This window comes from Emys orbicularis, chromosome 1 (assembly GCF_028017835.1).
Source record: "Emys orbicularis isolate rEmyOrb1 chromosome 1, rEmyOrb1.hap1, whole genome shotgun sequence".
In the NCBI taxonomy this organism is placed as follows: domain Eukaryota; kingdom Metazoa; phylum Chordata; order Testudines; family Emydidae; genus Emys; species Emys orbicularis.
Window position 1 is genome coordinate 336137307 of NC_088683.1, and position 24358 is coordinate 336161664.

Consider the following 24358-nt stretch of genomic DNA (forward strand, 5'->3'; position numbering starts at 1 on the left):
TTGTATTAAAAAAAAACCCTATATACTAGAAAGAAGTAAGCAAACCCAAATCCTATTGTGCTCTTAAGTTCTAAGATTTAAGACATAGATTATAACTGTAAAATAAGAAGAGCACATATTTTATACTGCAGAAAAAAAGACATGCTACAAAACCCATCAAACTTACCTAGGGCTTTACATGCAAAAAGGGCCATTGAACTCTGAAGTCTGTCTGGTCTGACAGCCTGGACCACAAGGACCTTAAGATAAAGTATAAAGTATATTAGAAGAGCAGTACTAGTAACAATTCTAAACCTGAACAGTAGGCTTACAATAATACAATAAAATAAAATCCTTTGTGGGGAGAAGGAAGATTCTTCTTAAAAGAACTGAATTGTAAATGCTTTTTTCCAGAACGGGTTTGTTGACTTTGGTATATAATTATAAATGATCTAGTAAAACTATTCCAATTCAGATATAAACAGCTAACATAACTGTTCCTTTTAGGTGCAATTCATCCCTATGTAGACAGCCACAGAAGCACTATGGACCACCTAAATTCTCCCTTGTGATGGGATATTCACCCCCACACTAGCCCAGAGAGGCTTAACAGGCTCAGGAGGGGGTAAGTAACCTGTGAGGACACATCTGAGGGAGAATTAGGGTTGATACGCAAGCTTTCATTGAGAATGGAGCTCAGCTGGGCATATGCAGGCGGGGCTAGTATAAGGCCAAGAAGCAAGGACAGAAGGGGCTGCAGTGTGGAAGCCTTCAGTCACTCTGGGCTTAGAGAGGGAAAGGAGGAAATCCAGGGAGCCACTAGAAGCCCTAGGATCCTAGCCCTGAATGAAGGGTTTACCCAGTGGGGTGGTGGAGCAAAAGCCAGATAGAGACATAGTAGGAAAACATCCAGGGAAATGACAGCAAGGCTTGGGACAGTGCATACCTTGGTCGTTGATTTGAGGGTCCCTAGGCTGGAACCCGAAGTAGAGGGCAGGCCCAGGGTCCCTACCTGCCACTGGATAAGTGGCATCGTTTTGAATTGGAGGACTGGGAATCATACCCAAACAGTCAATTCAATGAGACTTTTGCAGAAGGGGAAAACTATAGTGAGCTGGCTAGAGGGCCAAGCCACAAAGAGGACGCATCCTGAGTCACAAAGAAGAAGCACTGCAACTCTGGAGCATGAACGAAACATGCCAAATCCGTTCTGAAGCACTTGGAGGAGAGGAAGGTGATCAGGAACAGTCAACATGGATTCACGAAGGGCAAGTCATACCTGACCAACCTGATTGCCTTCTATGATGAGACAACTGACTCTGTGGATATGGGGAAAGCAGTGGACGTGATATACCTTGACTTTAGCAAAGCTTTTGATATGGTCTCCCACAGTATTCTTGACAACAAGTTAAAGAACTATAGATTGGATGAATGGACTATAAGGTGGATAGAAAGCTGGCTAGATCGTCGGGCTCAACGGATAGTGATCAACAGCTCAATGATCTAGTTGGCAGCTGGTATCAAGCGGAGTGCCCCAGTGGTCGGTCCTGGGGCTGGTTTTGTTCAACATCTTCATTAATGAGCTGAATGATGGGATGGATTGCACCCTCAGCAAGTTCGCAGATGACACTAAGCTGGGGGGAGAGGTAGATATGCTAGAGGGTAGGGATAGGGTCCAGAGTGACCTAGACAAATTGGAGGCTTGGGCCAAAATACATCAGATGAGGTTCAACAAGGACAAGTGCAGAGTCCTGCACTTAGGACGGAAGAATCCCATGCACTGCTACAGGCAGGGAACTGACTGGCTAAGCGGCAGTTCTGCAGAAAAGGACCTGGGGATTACAGTGGATGAGAAGTGATTATTCCCCTCTATTTAGCACTGGTGAGGCCACATCTGGAGTATTGCATCCAGTTTTGGGCCCACCACTACAGAAATGATGTGGACAAATAGGAGAGAGTCCAGTGGAGGGCAACAAAAATGATTAGGGGGCTGGAGCACATGACTTATGAGGAGAGGCTAAGGAAACTGGGCTTATTTACTCTGCAGAAGAGAAGAGTGAGGGGGGATTTGATAGCAGCCTTCAACTACCTGAAGGGGGGTTCCAAAGAGGATAGAGCTCGGCTGTTCTCAATGGTGGCAGATGACAGAACAAGGAGCAATGGTCTCAAGTTGCACTGGGGGAGGTCTAGGTTGGATATTAGGAAAAACTATTTCACTAGGAGGGTGGTGAAACACTGGATCGGATTACCTAGGGAGGTGATGGAATCTCCATCCTTAGAGGTTTTTAAGGCCCGGCTTGACAAAGTCCTGGCTGGGATGATTTAGTTGGGATTGGTCCTGCTTTGAGGAGAGGGTTGGACTAGATGACCTCCTGAGGTCTCTTCCAACCCTAATCTTCTATGATTCTAAGGTGGACAGGACATTAAACTCACTTGGAGGCTGATGTATAGGGGAAGTCCCCTGGCCTGGATCAAAGGCAAGTTAAAGAGAACACTCCATGATGAGGAGTTTCAGTCTGATCTCTTGATTTTTCCTGGCCCTGCTCTTGAGGGCTGCACAAAAATTAATTTTTTGAGGAATGTTTGTGTGTGTTTGAGGGAGCTTACCAACCCTGCACTGATTAAACAGTTGCTCTAGGCCCAAGAAACCACACCCGTCCACCTCTGCTGGGCATGCTCCAACCTGAGGGAGCATTTTAAAGGGGGCGACTCAGTTCAGTCTGGGTCAACTGTGGAGAAGAGCAATCACGTGAAGCAGCTTCCTGCCGGAAAGCAACCAAAGCTCCACACTGCCAGGATAGAGCCTCATAGCCAAGCCAAGGAAGTCCAATTACTGTGGGAGCTGAGGGGGAGCTGGGGCCAGCAGAAGAGACTCAAGAGACAGATCAGAGGAGAATGCAACAGGCACCCCAAATCCAGCTCTATGATGCTGGAGGGACTGAAACAAGGGTAGGAAATGACCCAGGGAGCGTGATTAGGGGTATCAGGCCCTGAGCCCTGTGTGAGGGCCACTGTTTCATAGGACCCTGGACTGGAACCCGGTGAAGTAGGGTGAGCCCAGGTTCCCATACCACCCTCCCAGTCTCAGCACTACCCTGAATCAGAGCCACTGAGCAAGGCGGCCTTTGGACTCTCTACCCCGAACCGTAACTAGTACTGTCAGCCTGGAGCACACAGCCGACCCCCAAAAGCGTGTGTCCCAGACAGCTAATACAGCTGACCGTTATAGCATCCTAGCAAGTAAGGCAATGCTTGAATCCAATGATGCGGGCATACCCCTGCAAGGGAGAAAAACAGCACCCTCTGGAGGGAAGTTAGGAAAAAGGGGAAAAATAAAATAAATATCCTCCAAATAAAAGAAAAGTATCAAAAGACTATACTGAACTAAACTACACACTAATAAACAACTAAACTAGACCAGAAGGCAACTTAACAGTTAAATGGACATAGTAGATGCTCTGTCTCAAGCCAAGGCAGTTGAGAAGGAACTGAGGACAGGTCGCCCACGTAACCATATATATCCTTGGCACAGGGCATGAGGAGGTGTAGGGTGCAGGCCAAATGAGCACTACTATAAAAAAATCTCCAATCAAATGCATGGGGTGCATGTACACCTGAAATGGATACAGGGACTCCTGAATTGGAGCATCCATAGGGACATTACTTGAAGAAGAACTATGTGTTTGTCATGAAAAACACACTAATATCATTACTTTATACTATCATTTCCTGCAGCTGGAATTTAGTGGAGCACACCTAATCTGTTGGGTAAATTTTCAACAGATATAAAGCTATGTATGTTAGTCAGCAATGACTTTGTAAGTGTTAAACTAATGTGCCTGTTCTGAATGTGTTTTTATATTAAAATAATCAATTTTGAAAGCATCTCTGCTTGGTTTAAGATAAATAGCACCTGTAATCTCTGTATCCTGAGCTACTCCAACTGTGAACCTCTAAATTACACAAATGTTTTTATTACCAACAAACCCCAAAACCATCCCTATACAGCACATATAGTTGATTCACCCACTCCCCTTGTCTCTCACAGTTAGGCTGTGATACATATCAATTCCGCCCACACCGACAAAGGTGTTTTAGGTTCCTAACTTCCAATGAAATCAATGGAAGTTAGAAGTCTAAATACCTTTGAGGACCTGAGCCTTCCCTACTAACTATCTTCATAGGATCTTTCACAGGTAGCTTCCTGCATAATGTATGCTTTAAAGTTCTGTACATTGGTGGCTCTGGGACATTCAGTCAGCCATGCCCAGTTCAGTTTATAGTCCCTTTCCTCAGTACTCTGTTTATTCTCCAACACAAAACAAAAGGAAATACAGAACAATAACAAAAGCAATAGCTTTGTTCTTGGCTGAGAGGGTGGAGCCCTCTGGACTTTGGTAACTAAATCGTCTGGACCACAGCAGCCTAGGGAGGCCCTTGGGACCTCCTTGCAGCCTTCTCCTTGTCTCTGTCTCCTCTCACTCCCCACCCCACCCCGCCCACCTCTCTCCAGTGGAGTTGGGGCCCTCATTTATATCTTCCAGCTAGGAATCAGGCCCAACCAGTGGGTGCAGTTTAGCTGAGTCAGCTGATTCCCTCCAGAACAGGGACAGCTGTTCATTAGAGCCCCTGGCCTTGAAAGGGCCAGACCTCACTGTTACATGTACCCCAAGGATTCCCAAACTGTGGTATGTGGGGTACGTGAGATATCTCGGGGGGAGGGGGGTGGTACCTGGGAGCAATTGTGCAATGGTGGATTTTATTTATTATTTCATTTATTGCATTTTCATAATACGCTGTTCAGACAACACTTTAAAACTCTGGGAATTTGTTATATAAAATATGGTAGTTAATTTACTTCAAGATGTAGTAATGTATTAATGAAAACACAGATACACAGAGACGCTGACGTACAGAGCCCTCAACTCCAGTCACCGTACTGCGCAGGTTCAGTTGCCCAGCAACTGTCCAGTTTAGCTGAGCTCAGAACTTAGTCAGGTGTTTTTTCCCCCCCCAGTTGTATATGTCGCACTATAACTATATTTGTACATAACAGTGAAATATAGACAGATGGCTAAAGACTGGCAGTATTAAGAAGAACACATGAAGTATCAGCGATGAGAAGAGTAGGGGTACACAGGCAACTGGTAAATCTGGAAGGGGGTAAGCAGGCAGCTGGTAGATCTGGAAGGGGGTACACAATAAGAATAGTTTGGGAACCTCTGCTCTAAGGATATATCTATACTGCAATTAAACACCTGCAGCTGGCCTGTGCCAGCTGTCCCAGGCTCATAGGGCTCAAGCTAAAGGGCTGTTTCACTGAGGTGGGAGGGTCTCAGAGCTCAGGCTGTAGCCCGAGGCCAAATATGTACACCACCATTAAACATCCCCTTAGCCCGAGCCCCGTGAGCCTGAGTGAGCTGGCACAGGCCAGCTGCAGGTGTCTAACTGCAGTGTAGACATACCCTAAGAAGGGTACACTACTTCTTAAAGGGTACATCATGCAAGAAGCTAACCTCTAAGTGGGACTTAAATAATTCTGTGTAGGTGTTTCCTCCCATCACTGTTGGGATACATTTTCATTACGTTCTAAAAGACAAAGACGCTCATCATACTGGTGTATGAGGGGTTGTTATTTTTCCTTTAGTTTTTTTTTTTAATCCTCTAGAAACTGTGATGAAGACACATCGGGGACATATGAACTATTGTTCTGCGTATTATAGAATGAAGCATGTTATTCAGATAAGAGCTTTTGTAAAATGGTTTGTTTATAGTTTATTCCTAATTTCTGTGATTGTTGTTAAAAAAGTCCCCTTCTTTTTCTCTCTTTTTCTTTTTTTTGTGCTAGAGACTTGGCTGTTTTTTTAAAGATGAATTTATTGAGATACCTAGGGAAGGCTGTGTGATTTATGTGCTCTGGCAGTAACTGCAGGATGTTTAATTTGTCAGAAGTACCCGTCCAGGGTTTTGAGAAGTGAGAGACCTTTGTCATTCCTGCTAATACAGTTTCTGTTGTTTACTGCGCATAGCAACATCTGGTGGCAGGACAACTTAGAGGAATTGAAAGTAGAAAATCCACTGTAATCAAGTTTTCTATTTTCATTTGTGTTATATGCAGCCTGTATATTTCTAAGGCACACAAGATTCCCTATGTGCGGACTTCTGTACCCCGGTCTGGATGGGAGGGATGGCCTTGGCTCTTGAAAATATTCTCAACATACTTTACACAGAGAAGTCATGCACATTAGTGTACTGACAAGGTCCCCAGAGCAAGGGCCATGTCCTTCTATATGTCTGTATAATATTTACCACAATGTGACCTTAATACCTATTTGAGCCTCCACCTACAGACACTACCACAATACAAATAACATGGGGCCCAATAGGCAGCCAAGTAGGTTTGGTATATTTGGGGAATCAGCAACTGCTGAGATGTGGAATGTGTCCTGTATGGTTCTCTGCAGAGGGTTACAGCTGACTGTGATCTCCATAGTGGCTAACTTTGCCTAAGGAGTTATCATAGATTGGGAAGTGGTGTACCTTTCTTTAGGCTAAAATGGTTGCTAAGCCCCTTATTTTCATGCTGGGATCACACATAACTATCTGACTCCTTATCCCTCTACAAGTCCACCCCAACACCATCTACCAGAAAGCTTACTTTGGGTACTTGTCACCCTTAGTATGTGTTCAGAACCTCACTAGCAGTGCTCAGCATCTCACAGCATTGAGCTTGGCAATTTTAAAATATTAAACCTTCAGACCTAAGCTACAAAAAATATTTCAAAAACACAATGCAGTGGGGGTGGGGAGAGATAATGAAAGGGGGTGGGAGGACCTTCTATAGGGCAGGAGGCATTTATCATATACCTGTGCACCTATGAGAATAGACCCATTGGAAGGTATGAAAATAAATAATATACACTGCTAACAAACACTTTAGCAAACCTTTGTTCAGCTGCTACCTGGTAAATCTAGAAGTGCACACTTTATTAATGATGTTGATAGGCATCATCTGACTTTTGCTAGATTATATCTGTTATTGTATTTCTAGAAGTGAATAATTTCCTCTCCCCTCACCCTTTAAAAATCTTTGGAAATTAAATGCAACTTCCCACCCCAAAAAACCCCTATTTCAATACAATAATAAAATAAAATATTAAACATTTAAAAGTCTAGAAAAGCAAAAATCAAAGTAAAAATTAATGCAACGTTAACGCTGTCTCTTCTGTGCGTACATTATAATATGATCGTATGTTATTGTAGATACATAAAAAAATCTCTATATAAGGTTGTAGAAAAAGTTATATATAATCCTATTTTATCATCTGAAAACTAATAATGACAGCAGCATTATAATATTTAGCACTTACAGGGATTTTTCTTATCATACTTCAAAGAACTTTTGCAGGTGAAAAAGTATCATCAGCTCCATTTTACAAAGAGGAAAACTTGAGGGGGAGACAGTTAAGAGACAGATGACATTGTGAGTCAATGACGGAGTTGGGACTAAAACCCAATTCTCTTGACCGTGAATTCCATGCTCCGATTCTCTGGATCGAATTGCCTCCCTAATGTGAGTGATAAATAAAGATGTTTGTGCAAAAAAGTGCAGAGTTCATGTTGCATGTTCAACCTTAACTGTTGCATTTCCTGACCTTTCAGTGCTTAACTTGCAATCTTAATGTTGCATGAATGTAGGGGGGTTCATGTTTAATGTTGGGGTAATTTAATGATATCTGGCTTGACAGGCTGAGAAATACTGCAGTAAGGCACCAGTGACAAGGAAAGGAGCGTATCACCTGTCTGGAAAATGAAACTTGTACATTTTAGTGAACAATCTCCTATCCTAAAGCAGATACTCAGTTTGAGTACCAACCCACCAACACATACATTAAAGACCCTGGTAAAATGGTAATGGACATTAAAAATAAATTAATACATTTTAATTAGCTAAACTAATCGTGCTTCCATTGAAGACAACATAATTTAAGTCAATGATTATTCTTAAACCACGATAGGAGCCTAATCTCTTAATCATGAAGTAAAATTGAGTTTCAACACAGAGAGTAGAAGTATTTTCAAAATAATTCAGTATTAAAATATTACCTGCTGAAATAGGGTAATATTCTTTGCAATAATGGATGGAAAATCTTGTTCACACGTAGAGCTCTGAGAGAATGTACGCCACATATCTGCATCTTCAAAGCAGAGTGTCTGATATAGAGCTGGGAGAGAGATCTACAAAGCAAATAGTGCACATTTAACAGTAAAAAAAAAAATAGCAACAACGTATAGCCAGCCTGACATATTCTCTGTATTATTTTTATTCTCTCTTTTTTAAATCTTTTTGGTTCCTTCCCCTTCCTCCATTTCCTCCATCCCACCTCAGTCCTTTCTATCACACATGGCTAATTTATTTCGCTCAATGCATCAACTGTTCTCTGACTCAAATGCTCCCATAACACCCCCTTCTCCCCCCGCCCCCTCCCCCCAAGTTGCTTTTGGTCCCTACGGAAAGGAGGAAATGAAAAATAACCAACACTGAAGTATCACAGTTCTAGTGCTCTGAAGCTAGTTAATTTCTCTCCCTCATGAACTCTCAGCCCTTCCCTTCTTGCTGGTGAGCTTTACGCAGTAGGAGAGTAGCCCTAGATCAGTACTTCAGAGATTGTTACTTTTATTTCACTCCTTTCAGCAGGGGAACATAGGCTGTCGTAAGAGAAATCAGTCCAAGAAAACATTGGGACTTCAAATTAATATGAAGCTACCCAATTTGACCACTAGAGACCTCAAACTGGCCTCTAAATGTGGGCATGGAAATTTAATCTAGCTACCCAATTTATGCATTTAAAATTGTAGATACTAATTTTTAGGCTACTTATGAAAATACGGTCTTGCATTCTAGAAATTTGTATGTCAAAATGCTAAATAATTTTTCTACTTCCCATAGTGGTTATTTTTATAACCATAAATAATAGCTTTCAACTGGGAACATATTAGACTCTGTTTTTTGGAAGAGGTAATAAATAGTTCTTAACTAATTTTGAATACAGTTTAAAATAACTAAAACTGTAGTCATGTTGGAAAATATTTAGTTTATTTTCAACTCCATATTAATACTTCCAAATAAATCAATACCATTTCAAATTGAATTTAAATCATCACATAGACAATACCTTCAGAGATGCTACTGCCCAAGTTCGTTCCTGTTCTATCCAAGATGGAATTTGGTCACGGATACCTCTTTGTGAATCCTTATAAAACAAAATAAGCTATATATTTGTAAAATTCAAACCTACAAGTTGTTTAATAACTAAAGTTTCAAAATGAAAACAGATATGAAAACACTGGCAACATCCTTTACAGGAATCTTTCAATGGTGTTCTATTGATAAATTTATGAATAGTGTAGCAATGTTTGTTTATTATTGCTATTTTATAAAGTTATTACATGTAAGAGGCACCTGAGACTTGACTAGATTTAGTCCTCCCCCTTCCATCTTCGCAACAGATGAGTACTTCTAAAATACTGAAATCTAGATACTTTATTAATACATTAAAATAAACTTTACAATAATGTTTTATTGCCTCACTGAAACACATTGATGACACACATGGATCCTTAGAAGAACCCACAGGATTTATCTCAATTTAGGGCTGACTGCAGGAGATGTCATACTGAGAAAGGAAACAATCTGGTTAGAAATGTTCCAGTATGGATCCTGACCTTTCCCTAAGACATCTGATGTATACAAAGCAGCAAAAAATAATAAAATAAAATAAATAATAATAATAATAATAATAATAATAATAATAATAATATGGATGGAAAAGCAAGTAATATACAGGAACAAGATTTCTAAAATGTCATATAGATGACCATGTAATGGGGCACCATTACATGACCATGTAATGATATGACCCCCATATCAATCAGGAGAAGGCTAACAAGCTCCTCTGTGCTCAACTGTTACCAGACAGGCACACCTGCAGAGCCTACTCCAGCTGGAGGAAGCAAGCTTTAAAAGAAGATGCTTGTCACAGGAAGGCACAGCAACCAGGAAGAAAGCTGCTGTGCCTCAGGAGTAGCTGGCCCTTGCTACAGAATGACAGAGTGGAAAACAGCTGACAAGACTCTGCTGCCCACCAGACCTTTATAAGGTACCTTATAGAATGCCCCTTAAACAGGAGGAGGACCCAGAAAGGGTGGAATAAAGTTCCCAAACGGGGAAAGGACTCTTAAAGGGGAAGAGACTCTAAAGCTGCATGAGTGTGATCCAGATAAAGATCCAGCCTATGAGAGAACACCATTTGGAGCAATTAGCTGCCAAAGGATTTTTTTTCCAGAGGAATGAAAGTCTGGACTGTAGTACTCAACAAAGGTGTTCATGGATGATCAGAACATCATGGATGATATTTCCTCTGTGGTGACTCACACTCTTTCTGCCCACCATAGCACCACAGAGTGTGCTGAATGGACTCTGCTCCCTTTTTGGACTAGTTTCTGTGCAACCATGTAAACTTGATGTTTACGTAAATTCCATCTTAATGTCTCTTTCTACATCCAGGAAGATGAGCTTAACTTTGGGCAGACCAAAGGAAAAATAATCCCTAGTAATGTATCGAGAACAGAGTTTATCCTTGTGACAGATGATTTTGAAGTTGGAAGAATCTTCTCTTTATGGGCCAGTGCGTTTTAACAGCATACATTTTGGAGACATGGCACAGTCTGGAAGTCCTGGCACAGTCAGGGAACTATGACGCAATAGGAATAACAGAGACTTGGTGGGATAACTCACATGACTGGAGTACTGTCATGGATGGATATAAACTGTTCAGGAAGGACAGGCAGGGCAGAAAAGGTGGGGGAGTTGCATTGTATATAAGAGAGAAGCATAAGTGCTCAGAGCTCCGGTATGAAACTGCAGAAAAACCTGAGAGTCTCTGGATAAAGTTGAGAAGTGTGAGCAACAAGGGTGATGTCGTGGTCGGAGTCTGCTATAGACCACCAGACCAGGGGGATGAGGTGGACGAGGCTTTCCTCCGGCAACTAACAGAAGTTGCTAGATCACAGGCCCTGGTTCTCATGGGAGACTTTAATCACCCTGATATCTGCTGGGAGAGCAATACAGCGGTGCACAGAAAATCCAGGAAGTTTTTGGAAAGTGTCGGGGACAATTTCCTGGTGCAAGTGCTGGAGGAACCAACTAGGGGCAGAGCTTTTCTTGACCTGCTGCTCACAGACAGGGAAGAATTAGTAGGGGATCTGATACTTTTACAGATTTTCAATAATAACATGAATAATGGAGAGGAATATGTTTATAAAATGTGTGGAGGACACCAAGCTTGGGGAGGTTGCAGGGACTTTGGAGAACAGATGAGAATTCGAAATGACCTTGAAAAATTGGAGAATTGGTCTGAAATCAATATGATGAAATTCAATAAAGACAAATGCAAAGTACTACATGTAGGAAACAAAAATAAAATGCCCGACTACAACATGGGGGACAACTGGCTAGGCATTAGTGTTGCTGAAAAGGATATGGGGGTTATAGTGGATCACATATTTACTAAAAGCCAAAAATGTGATGCAGTTGTGAAAAAGGCTAATATCATTCTGGGGTGTATTAATAGGAGTGTTGTATGTAAGACATGGGAGGTAATTATGCCATTCTACTCAGCAGTAGTGGCGCCTCATCTGGAGTACTATGTCCAGTTTTGGACTCCACATTTCAAGAAAGATGTGGACAGAGGAACAAAAATTATAAAAGGTTTAGAAAATCTGACCTAAAAAGAAAGGTTAAAAAAAATGGGTACAGTACAACCCTGTTGATCTGACCCTCCCTTATCCGTCTCTCCGTATTTACCAAACAACCAGAAGTGAGCAAACTCTCCTCTGGCCACTAGATGGCACTGCAGCATCACATTTTCCCATTCTCCGGTTTACCTGGAATTTTGATTATCTGATCTGGCCCTGCTCCCAATTAGACCAGATAAACAGGGATCTGCTGTAAGTTTAGTCTTCTGAAAAGAAGACTGAGTAGAGCTCTGATAACAGTCTCCAAATATGTTAAGAGCAGTTATCAAGAAAACGCTGATTAACTGTTCTCCAGGTTGGACTGCATTAGTAGGAATGTTGCCAGCAGATCGAGGAACTGGGCTTATTTAGTTTGCAGAAGAGAAGAATGAGGGGGGATTTGATGGCAGTCTTCAACTACCTGAAGGGGGGTTCCAAAGAGGATGGAGCTAGGCTGTTCTCAGATGGTGGCAGATGACAGAACAAGGATGAATGGTCTCAAGTTGCACTGGGAGAGCTCTAAGTTGGATATTAGGAAAAAACTATTTCACTAGGAGGGTGGTGAAGCACTGGAATGGGTTACCTAGGGAGGTGTTGGAATCTCCAATCTTAGAGGTTTTTAAGGACTGGCTTGACAAAGCCCTGACTGGGATGATTTAGTTGGGGTTGGTCCTGCTTTGAGCAAGGGGTTGAACTAGATGACCTCCAGAGATCTCTTCCAACCCTAATCTTCTATGATTCTATGTACACTGAAGGTAGGCCAAGTAGTAATGGGCTTAATCTGCAGCAAGGGAAATTTAGGTTAGATATTAGGAAAACCTTGCTAACTATAAGAATAGTTAAGTACTAGAATAGGCTTCCAAGGGAGGTTGTGGAATCCCTGTCATTGTCTAACCTGTTCTAAAAACCTCCATACACCTGTCAGGAATGGTCTACGTACATTTGGTCCTGCTTTAGCAGGGGACATGGTGGGAGAGGGGCTGGAGAAGATGACCTTTTGAGATCCCTTCCAGACCTACATTTCTATGATTCTATGAGAGATGATCCACAATCTCTTATTTAACTTTATTACAAATCATGGGATTGGGTCCTGTGGGTCACTGGCTACAAAGTCCCTGGGGATGATGCTCTGATAAGTGTGCCATCTAAGACCATGTGTAGATGAATCCCTGGATTGCTCAGCTGCTTTATTACCATTTTCAAAAGCTTTGTAAATATCCTGGTGGAGGACAACACATAGTGATAGTGTTGATTTTCATAAACAAAAACAAATAAACTGCTGTTGACTGAACTTTGACTTTCAATATGTCTCTGCCTGTTCCGCCCACATTAAAAGATCTTCTTGAGACATAGCAACAACAATAGAAGCTGCAGTCGCTATTCTCAATTTTGTCTTCTTCATCAACCTGACCAGCCTCTTGAGGTTTAGGATGATGAAGACTTCTCCAGATCTTTTTCTTACTATGAAGATTATTGAACGAAGGTTTGAGCACTTTTGGTTGAGGGACAAGATCTAAATCTCTAGGAAATGGAAGAACTTCTGCAGGACAATTTTTTTTTTCTTCTCATCATCTCTTGAGGCTGAAGAGGGAATAAAAAAAGGATGTGGAGGAGCCTGAAACTCCAGAGAATATCTGTACCACTTGTCTGAAGTCAACTGGAATTATGTCTGAAAACTGGGAAATTCTGCTCCTTAGGCCTATTTCTGGACTGAGGCAGACCCTGCTGCAGTCATACTGATAGCTTGGATTGGAAGGAGAGATTGAAAGCATTCCCTGATCTGGGCTATGCCAGGTCTTACCCCTGCAAAAAGAAAAATCCCTTCTCTTGGTCCATCATTGTGAGTAACAACAAAAGAGCTTCTGCCTTTATATTACACCTGGCAGTCCACCTCACTTTTGGGGGAGGAGCTAGAGTCTGTGGAAAGAAGTGAAGATCTGGATACTTTGGGACCTTTTTTTCCTTTTGGGTTTTTTTTTTTTTTTTTTGGCTGTCCTTGGGAGGTGATTGCTCCATTGAAGGACTGGTCTCTTATCATCTGACACTCTGTTTTGCCCCACAGCCTACATGGGGTAGAATCTTGAGCCCCATCTTCATCATCCAATATGTAATCAGAGAAGTGGCCCAGGAACTTCTCTGAGAAATCCTCGGGAAGAGGGTGAGTCCAAAAAGACACTAAATTCCTTGACAAGTCAATCAATTATCCACATAAAAACCTGGGAAAGACCTTAGCCATTGTTCCTTTAGAGGTGGATTGGACCAAATGGTCTGGAGGGTTGGACTTACCCTTAAAGAGTCCTTGATGGGTGAGTAAGCCCAGTTTGCTGAATCCAAGGACTGAAGTTGACTGACCAGCCCTTGCAGAGGTTTCTCTGGAGCAATCTCAACTGATGTGAGGATGACACAGAGGCCTCAAAAATCCATTCACCATCCAAATCCCTTCCTCTCACAGAGCAAGCTTAGACTCATAGACTTTAAGGACAGAAAAGACGATCATGATCATCTAGTCTGACCTCCTGCACATTGCAGGATACAGAACCTCGCCCACCCACTGCTGTAACAGACCCACAACCCCTGGCTGAGTTACTGAAATCCTCAAAACATGATTTAAAGACTTCAAGTTACAGAGAATCTGCTCTATACACTAGTTTAAACCTGCAAATGACCCTGTGCCCCATGCTGCAGAGGAAGGTGAACGCCCCCGCCCCCTAACCTCCAAGGTCTCTTATTAATGTGACCTGGGCAAAATTCCTTCCCGACACGAAATATGGCGATCAGTAAGACCCTGAGGAGGTACAAGTCCCAGAAGCAAGACACCTGGGAAAGAATTCTCTGTAGTAACTCAGAGCTCCCGCCCCCATCTAGTGTCCCATCACCAGCCATTGGCGATATTTGCTGATAGCAGTCACAGATCGGCTACATGCCATTGTAGGCAATCTCTTCATACCATCCCCTCCATGAACTTATCAAGCTCAGTCTTGAAGCCAGTTCATTGGGTTTTTTTTTCTCCACTGCTCCCCTTGGAAGGCTGTTCTGCAGACTGTGAGCAATAATGGCAGAGTTTCCCTTCTGTGGCTCCCAAGAGGGTATCCTCCTCAGAGATGTAGTACCACTTGGCCCTTAATCTATTCCTTTTGGCTGGCTCCAACATGCTGGGAGGGAGGGGTATAAAACCAAGAGCATAATTCCTCTTCTCCGCACAAAAAATATCTTCCTCAACTGCTCATTCTGCTCTAAAATGTCGCTCCCAAACCAAGGGCAGTAATGGATAAGGTTGGAGTGTTCAGTTTCCTTTCTGTCTGTACAGTCAGAGACAGAAAATCTAAGGTCGGGAGGAAGGGTTGTCAAAGTCTCAGAGCAATGTGGACATGTCTGATTGCCTCTGATGCTTTTAAGAAGAGAGGTGCGTTCAAAATATTTTGTGCTGGGGAGAGGTCAGAATCTAGAATTCCCTATTTTAGAGAGGGTGGATTTACTGCATTTAAATATAGTTAAATTTACATTTGGGGACAGTACTGCAGTCACACAAGGAAAAATGATACAACTTTATCAAAAGTAAAAAAATTACTTACTATGTTCACATATTTTTAAATATTTCTATTGCTATAAAAGAGCTAGTCTGTTCATACTATACATATATGTACAGTAAATAACAAACATAAAATACATTTGAGAATAATCTTTTAGGATTCTATCAATGCATTCCTTATTTCAGAATAAATAAATAAATAAATAAATAAATAAATAAATCTTACTGATTTTCTTAACATGTCTCCAATGATCACACCTGTAAAAGTATCCCATTCCTATGGGGAAAAAAACAAAAACAAAAAACAAAAACTTAGACAAGGCATAGGGATATCTTAAAGCACACAATATAATAGTTACAGATAAAGTAGAGGGTGATCCGAGAATATGAATAACAATTACGAATGGATTTTTAAAGAGGCCTAAGGAGTCACCCAGCTCCTGCTGACATAAATCCCAAATAAGGGGTTGGAGGCATGGATTTATGAGAAAAGATAAAAGAAGCTAAACACATGTAACTTGACTAAGCAAAGTATAGATGTAGGGAGCATGATATACATTAAAGCCAAGAACTTAGTAGAATTCAAACAGGCATTAGATATTTCTATGAATAATATGATCATCAAGAATTACAACAGCATGGACTAAAAAACAAATACAACATCTACAACAAAAAAGCCTCCTAAGAGTTATCATGCTTCAGTACATGAGCCAACTGAAAGTTTTCCTGTGAGTGGTTTCTTCAATAAGGAACCTATTTTCAAAGGTATTTAGGCACCTAAAGATGCGTTTAAATCAATGGGAGTTATGTGCCTAACCTGTTCAGGGAATTTTGTAAATCCCACTAGGCACCTGTCTACATCTTTAGGAACCTAATTACCTTTGAAAATCTTGCCACAACTACCTGCCTTTGGGGTTCTTGCATTTTCCTCTGAAGCAGCTAGTACTTGACTAGATAGACCCTGATCTGATCTGCTTCCTATTACCATTTTACAGTATGTGAAAGGTGTAATCACCAAAGAAAGAGAGGGATTATTTACTGTCATACACTGTGATATAACAGAGTACTCTGACTAAATTAAGAAAGCAAAAAGTAGATAAAACTTCTTGACGACGAGATCTATTAGACAGTAGTATAGTCATCCAAGATGAGTACTTTGGGTCACTGTAGCCTAGGCCGGATAATTTTTTAATTTTTTTTTTGCTGGGCACAATCCTTCAGGTAGAGGAGAAAAGGGGTAGACCAAATAACTTAATAGTATAAGTATTTTACATCACTAATATCTATGATTCTATGGCCAGGGGTTAATTTATTATAATTTAAAATATATATAAAAACGATAATAGAGGTTGTTCTTATTTCAAGAAAATTGCATTTCTCCGACTTGAAGTAGGTCAATCCACACATCCACTTGACTTTTGTCTGTGACATTACTCAATCAAAAGTCAACAGCATCAACAACATAGCAGAGCGTTCTATGGATCCATCCATCCAGTTAAATATTGATGCCATTCCATCTCTCCCAAGATTCTTTACAGCCAGTGACTTAGCAAATTAGAAGCAAAGTATTTATTAACCAATCAAACATAAAAAGGCATATACATTATAAAAATACTGCTACCGCACAAAATATGAATAAAGGACTCCTGCTCCAAAAACTGAAAAATATGTAAAATATTTATGTAAACATGATAAAGTAATAATATAGAAATGCATATAAACCAGATGCAGCAAGAATCAGTATACAAAGACTAAGAGGGACCATTTCTTCCTCTACAACCGTGCCCCACTTCCATAATAGGTGTGTTCCTCTTGAACCACAAAATTGTTGACCAGTAAGGGAAGACTCATGAACACAAGAGACGGAGACAGAGACAGTGACTTTTAACTTTGCCACTTTCAGAGCTAAACACAAAACATCTCTTCCACTTTGATTTCCATTAATAAATTTGTCTCACAAACAAGTACTCAACTAATCAAGTAACTAATTTCTACCTGAAGGGAAATAAGAGAAATACAGATATTAGTTACTTGTTTTAATTCTTGGGAAGTACTCAGATACTACAGGAATGTGCACCGTATATGAACTGAGGTTGGACAGTCAGAAATTCTAACAGCTAATATAAGTGCATATAAAACATAAGTAATCAAGATATAAATAGTACTCACAAACATTTTAGAAGGCTGAGTAGCCAGGCTTTACTTTAGTCAGAAAAATACTATTTGCAAATCCTTGCCCTGTAGAATTTACAATCTAAAAGATTAAACAGAGAAGGCAAAACACTCTCAAAAACGGAGAGGAAGAGATACATTTGAGTCACGGACTTGAAGTTGGTGAGTGTATCTTTTAAGTCTTTGTATCCTAATCCTGCAATTTTTGTACAATCACTGTCTCCACTGTCTCTTTCAATTTTCCTGGCTGATTTTTCCCCCCATTTCTTTCTCTATTACAGCTCTATAATTCATCTCTCACTCTCACTACTTCCAACACCCTTGTTCTTGCCTTGGTAATCTTCCACCTCCTCCTTTCTTTCTGGTCTGAGTCACATCTTGCATCCTAAGGGTAAGTATACACTTATGGCAGCATGTAGAGTATAAACACTGTATGCCAGTTAGTATAGGTATAAATAGCAGTGTAGACAGTGAGGCACTGCTTAAGTGAGCAGGTAACAGACATGCCAGAACCCTAGGGTTTAGAATCATAGACGTGTAGGACTGGAAGGGACCTCGAGAGATCTTCTAATCCACTTCCCTGCACTCAAGACAGGACTAAGTATTATCTAGACCAGTGGTTCTCACCATATTTACCACTGTGGGCCGCATATGAAGCTCTCTGTGTGTTATGTGAGCTGCATCCACACAGTATATATACTACCTCTATAGCTCTGAGGATGTCATTTGCACCGCAGCTGTGTGCTGATTGGGCCACAAGCGGGCCATGGTTGAGAACCACTTATCTAGACCATCCCCGACACGTGTTCGTCTAACCTGCTCTTAAAAATCTCCAATGATGGAGATTCCACAACCTCCCTAGGCAATTTATTCCAGTGCTTAACTACCCTGACAGTTAGGAATGTCCAAACTAACCCTCCTTTGCGGCAATTTAAACCCATTGCTTCTTGTCCTATTCTTACAGGTTAACGAGAACAATTTTTCTCCCTCCTCCTTGTAATAACCTTTTATGTACTTGAAAACTGTTATCATTCTCCCCCCTTCCCCTCAGTCTTCTCTTCTCCAGATAAAACAAACCTAATTTTTTCAATCTTTCCTCATAGGTCATGTTTCTAGATCTTTAATCATTTTTGTTGCTCTCTCCTGTGGACTTTATCCAATTTGTCCACATCTTTCCTGAAATGTGGCACCCAGAACTGGACACAATACTCCAGTTGAGGCCTTATCAGCGCAGAGTAGAGCGGAAGAATTACTTCTTGTGTCTTCAAAAAAAGAAGGAGTACTTGTGGCACCTTAGAGACTAACAAATTTATTTCAGCATAAGCTTTCGTGGGCTACAGCTGACTTCTTCAGACGCATAGAGTGAAACACACAGACAGAAGATATTTATACATACAGAGAACATGAAAAGGTGGAAGTACGCATACCAATTGTAAGAGGCCAATCAATTGAGATGAGCTATCAGTAGCAGCAGAAGAAAAACTTTGAAGTGATAATCGAGATGACCCATAGAAGGTGTGAGGAGAACTTAACATGGGGGGGAAAAATTCAATTAGTGTAATGACCCAACCATTCCCAGTCTCTGTTTAGACCTAAGTTAATTGTGTCTAATTTGCATATTAATTTGAGTTAATATGAAATCTCGATTATCACGTCAAAGTTTTTTCTTCTGCTGCTACTGATAGCTCATCTCAATTGATTGGCCTCTTACAATTGGTATGCGTACTTCCACCTTTTCATGTTCTCTGTATGTATATTTCCAACCTTTGTTTTTTTTTACAGTACTTACGTTATCTTGGAAAAGTTCAGGGTGCATTCCTCTTACAAAATGCAAAGCAAACATTAGTTGATCAGCCTGAAATAAGAGCAAGATAAATGGATAAATACATTTGTTAGACATCACTGTCCTGCTTTTCTAATTTTACTTCTGAGTAAAGCTAGCTAACAGAACCTCAGTCACTAAGCACCTATCCTGATCAGTACAGCAGCAACATTTTTAGTTTCAAGTAACTGGTGACATGGAGCATCACTCAGATAACTATCTTGTAACTAGAGATGGACTCAAACCACAACTCCAGATCTGAATACACCCAAATTTTGCAGGAAGAGAGGGATGGTGTTTTAACCAAAAAACACAAATTATTTTAGAAACAATAAAAATTTGAAATGTTTGAAATAATGTGCTCTGCTGATGCAGGAGGTAGAACTTCCAGCAGTAGCTCAATGGGATAAAGGGTGCAGATATCTAAGTCAAGATTTTCAAAAACAGGTGTCTAAAGGTTGTTATGGTCATATTTAGATTCCTGAATAGGCAGTATGATATGCAAAGATTGTGAGCACCCAACTCCCACTGTAGTCATTGGGGAGATGCTGGAAGCTCAACGTTTTTGAAAATAATATATATACACCCCTACCCCGATATAACGCGACCCGATAGAACACGAATTCGGATATAACGCGGTAAAGCAGCGCTCCGGGGGGGCGGGACTGCGCGCTCTGGCGGATCAAAGCAAGTTCAATATAACGCGGTTTCACCTATAACGCAGTAAGATTTTTTGGCTCCCGAGGACAGCATTATATCGGGGTAGAGGTGTATATTTCTTTAGGTTTCCAAATATGAACTTAGAAGCCTAACTCTAGGTCCCCATTCTGAAAAATCTTGGTCCTGGAAACTGGAGGACTCCTTTCACCAGACTACAAAAATTTCCAGGTCTGACAAACATTGGGATGAATGTTTTTCTATACTAGAGAGGGGAGCAGGAACAAGAAATCTGTTCCCTAATCTCCTGTTTGCACCTGTGAAGTGGGTGGCCATAATTCAGCTATATAACTCTAGAACCCAAAGGAGCCAAATCAGGTCAAAGGTGGGGACTACACACAATACCAGCAGATCCAAAGCAGTGCAGGATAGTGTCATGCTAAACATGCAGAGCACAAGCGCCTCATGTTAAAGGTAAACATGTGGCCCTACACTCCTGGAAACATCACGCCTGTTCATGGCTTCCACAGACATAATGTCTTCAGAGCATATTAGGCCATGTCCTACTTAAATTCATTTTAAGGCTCTCCTGATTTCAAGAGTGTACCAGATTCACTCCATTCTAACCTGGAATTGAGACTAGAAAAGAAATGTGAGGGAACAGTACTAATCTGGATGAAAAGTGGGATAAACTTTAGGGAGAAGAACAGGAAAGGTACAGAGTACAACTGAATCCTTGTAGAACACCAGAGAGGGTGGCAAAGAAAGGAAATGTTACTTACCTTACAGTAACTTGAGATGTTTTGTTGCTATGGGTGCTCCACTATAGAATCATAGAATATCAGGGTTGGAAGGGACCTCAGGAGGTCATCTAGTCCAACCCCCTGCTCAAAGCAGGACCAATCCCCACACAGTTTTTTTTTTTTACCCCAGTTCCCTAAATGGCCCCCTCAAGGATTGAATTCATAACCCTGGGTTTAGCAAGCCAATGCTCAAACCAGTGAACTATCCCTCCCCCCAAAGCATGTGCACATACCCGTGCACTCTCAACCGGAGAGTTGAGCAGTATTCAAGGGCCCCCACCTGTGTAAAACAGTGCTTGTGCTCTGATCGAGTGCATATAGGGAGGCACCACTCAGTTCCATGAACCATAACTCAACTGCAGAGGGCAAGAAGTGCAGGAGGTGAAACACCGATAGGGACAAAACATCTTGAAGGACTCAAGTTACTGTAAGGTAAGTAAGCTCTCCATCTTCTTCGAGTGTATGTCCCTACTGGGGCTGTCAATTAATCGCAGTTAACTCAAGCAATTAACTAAAAAAAATTAATTGTGATTAAACAAATTAATCGTGATTAATCGCAGTTTTAATCACACTGTTAAACAACAGAATACCAATTGAATTTGTTTAGATATTTTGGATGTTTTTCAACATTTTCAAATATATTGATTTCAATTACAACACAGAATACAAAGGGTACAGTGCTCACTTTATATTATTTTTATTTCAAATATTTGCACTGTAAAAATAGTAAACAAAAGAAATAGTATTTTTCAATTCACCTCATACAAGTACTGTAGTGCAATCTCTTTATCATGAAAGTTCAACTTACAAATGTAGATTTTTTTTTGTTACATAACTGCACTCAAAACCAAAACAATGTGAAACTTTAGAGTCCACAAATCTACTCAGTCCTACTTCTTGTTTAGCAAATCGCTAATACAAACAAGTTTGTTTACATTAATGGGAGATAATGCTGCCCACTTCCTATTTACAATGTCACCTGAAAGTGAGAACAGACGTTCGCATGGCATTTTTGTAGCCTGCATTGCTAGGTATTTACGTGCCAGATATGCTAAACATTCGTATGCCCCTTCATGCTTTGGCCATCATTCCAGAGGACATGTTTCCATGCTAATGATGCTCGTTAAAAAAAGAATGCATTAATTAAATTTGTGACTGAACTCCTTGTGGGGGGGGGGAATTGTATATCTCCTGCTCTGTGTTTTCCCTGCATTTTGCCATATATTTCATGTTATAGCAGTCTCGGATGATGACCCAGCATGTTGTTGGTTTTAAGAACACTTTCACTGCAGATTTCACAAAACGCAAAGAAGGTACCAATATGAGATTTCTAAAAATATCTACAGCACTCGACCCAATATTTAAGACTCTAAAGTGCCTTCCAAAATCTGAGACAGACGGGGTGTGGAGCATGCTTTCAGAAGTCTTAAAAGAGCAACACTGCAATGCGGAAGCTACAGAACCCAAACCATCAAAAAAGAAAATCAACCTTCTGCTGGTGGCATCTGACTTGGATAATGAAAATGAACATGCGTCGGTCTGCACTGCTTTGGATCGTTATCAAGAAGAACCCATCACCAGCATGGACGCATGTCCTCTGGAATGATGGTCGAAGCATGAAGAGACATATGAATCTTTAACGCATCTAGCACCGGGGCGTAGCCACTAGTGGGCCTGGGTGGGCCACGGCCCACCCACTTAGCATCCAGACCCACCCTCAGCACCAGCACCAGTCATGCACCTAGGTGCCATCCCGACCATAGCCCAAGGTGACTCCCTGCTGCCACAGCAACCTTCTCTGTGGCTGGACACTGCCTCCCCAGTGCAGGCCACAGGCGAGTCGCTGGCCAATCTGTGGCTGGCACTGCTGATGGGGCTGGTAGCCGTGCTCCTCACCTGGTTCCTGCTGGGGGAGGAGCCACCATAGGCCGCCGAGCAGCGGGGCAGCAGCAGCAGGGCCGCCCCTGCCAGGAGCTGCTAGTGAGAGCCGAGCACTGCAGAGCCGGGCCAGAAGCAACAGGTACCTCCTGATGCATGGGCAAGGGGAGACCCGGGGCTTCCCTCTCCCATAGGGGCGCTGCCGCCTGAGTCCCTGGGCTGCAGCATGTAGCATAACCGTCTCTGTCCAGGCACCACAGAGGACGTGGAAGGTGGGAGGAAACCTTTCCCCTGCAAGGCTGGTGCCGCCCCATGGGCTGGGAAGGCAAAGGGGGTGCTCGCTGCCCCTCACCTGCCAGGGGCTCTGCCTCCCCAAGCCAGTGTCCTTGTCTGAAGTCCTCTTACAATAAGCAAATCTGGGGGGGGGGGGTTTAAGTAGCTTCCAATTTGCGGGTTTAGGGGCTTTTCTGTTGTTGTTTTTTTAATTCCCCGCCAGAGGGCATGATTGGCTGAATCCTCACTTGTGCATGCACAGAGAGGAGGATGCCAGCCAGTGCAGCATGTACTCACTTACTCACTCTTGGTGTCTCCTACCTGCTGTGGCTAAAGAGGAGATCATCAAAAGGTAGGCCTTGGAGGGAACCGGTGTGGGGTGGTGGGTACCGGGAGCCGTGCACGTTGAAGAGAGGTGTCTCCTCCCAGAGCTGGGAGCGAGCAGGAGCTTGGGGGGTCCCTGGCCAGAGCATCCATTGCCCACCCTGCAAGACCAGTTGGAGAGGATGGGAGGAGGCGGGCCCCCAATCCCTCCTGCCACCCTCTTCCCCAGCCCCCCGTCATTGCCCGCCCACCGAAAATCAGGGCCCACCCAAATTTCCAGTCCTAGCTATGCCACTGTCTGGCATGTAAATATCTTGCAACACCGGCTACAACAGTGCCATGCGAACGCCTGTTCTCACTTTCAGGTGACACTGCAAAAAGAAGGGAGCAGCATTATCTCCTGAAAATGTAAACAAACTTGTCTGTCTGAGTGACTGGCTGAACAAGAAGTAGGACTGAGTGGACTTGTAGGCTCTAAAGTTTTACATTGTTTTATTTTTGAATGCAGTTTTTTTTTGTACATAATTCTACATTTGTAAGTTCAACTTTCATGATAAAGGGATTGCACTACAGTACTTGTATTAAATGAATTATAAAATACTATTTATTTTATTTTTGCATTGCAAATATTTATAATAAAAAATAAAGTGAGCACTGTAACTTTGTATTCTGTGTTGTAATTGAAATCAATATATTTGTAAATGTAGAAAACATCCAAAAATATTTATATAAATGGTATTCTATTATTGCTTAACAATGCGATTAATCACAATTATTTTTTTTAATCACATGATCATGATTAATTTTTTTAATTGCTTGACAGCCCTAGTCCCTAGGGCTACTCCACCATAGAAGACTCCCAAGCAGTAACTTAATGAGTAGGTGGTACTGAGAAGGCAAGTCCAGGACCGTTCAAAGGACTGCATCATCAAAGGGGGTATCATCTACCTAGAAGGGTGGGAGTGGCATTACAATCTTGTCTGGAAATGAACAGGACTTTCCAGATGGAGGAGAGATCTCCTCTGAGACTCCTGTTCCTCTTGTATATCTTCCAGTACCTGAGAAGTGTGTGTACCGAGGTGTGTGGTGCCAATGTGCACTTTATTATAGGATAGTCTGTAGGAG

The 24358-nt window shown here is 41.8% G+C and overlaps 1 protein-coding gene across 1 annotated transcript in view; it reads right to left on the reverse strand.

Annotated features, from left to right (window-relative positions):
- DYNC2H1 (dynein cytoplasmic 2 heavy chain 1) overlaps positions 1–24358 on the reverse strand; it is a 370096-nt gene that overhangs the window by 157704 nt on the left and 188034 nt on the right. Inside the window, exons 71-75 of the mRNA XM_065405465.1 lie at positions 19266–19331; positions 15531–15581; positions 9156–9233; positions 8086–8217; positions 167–239 (exon numbers count right to left, since the gene is read on the reverse strand). Coding sequence (XP_065261537.1) covers positions 167–239; positions 8086–8217; positions 9156–9233; positions 15531–15581; positions 19266–19331 — 400 coding nt within the window. The remainder of the gene's footprint in view (positions 1–166; positions 240–8085; positions 8218–9155; positions 9234–15530; positions 15582–19265; positions 19332–24358) is intronic.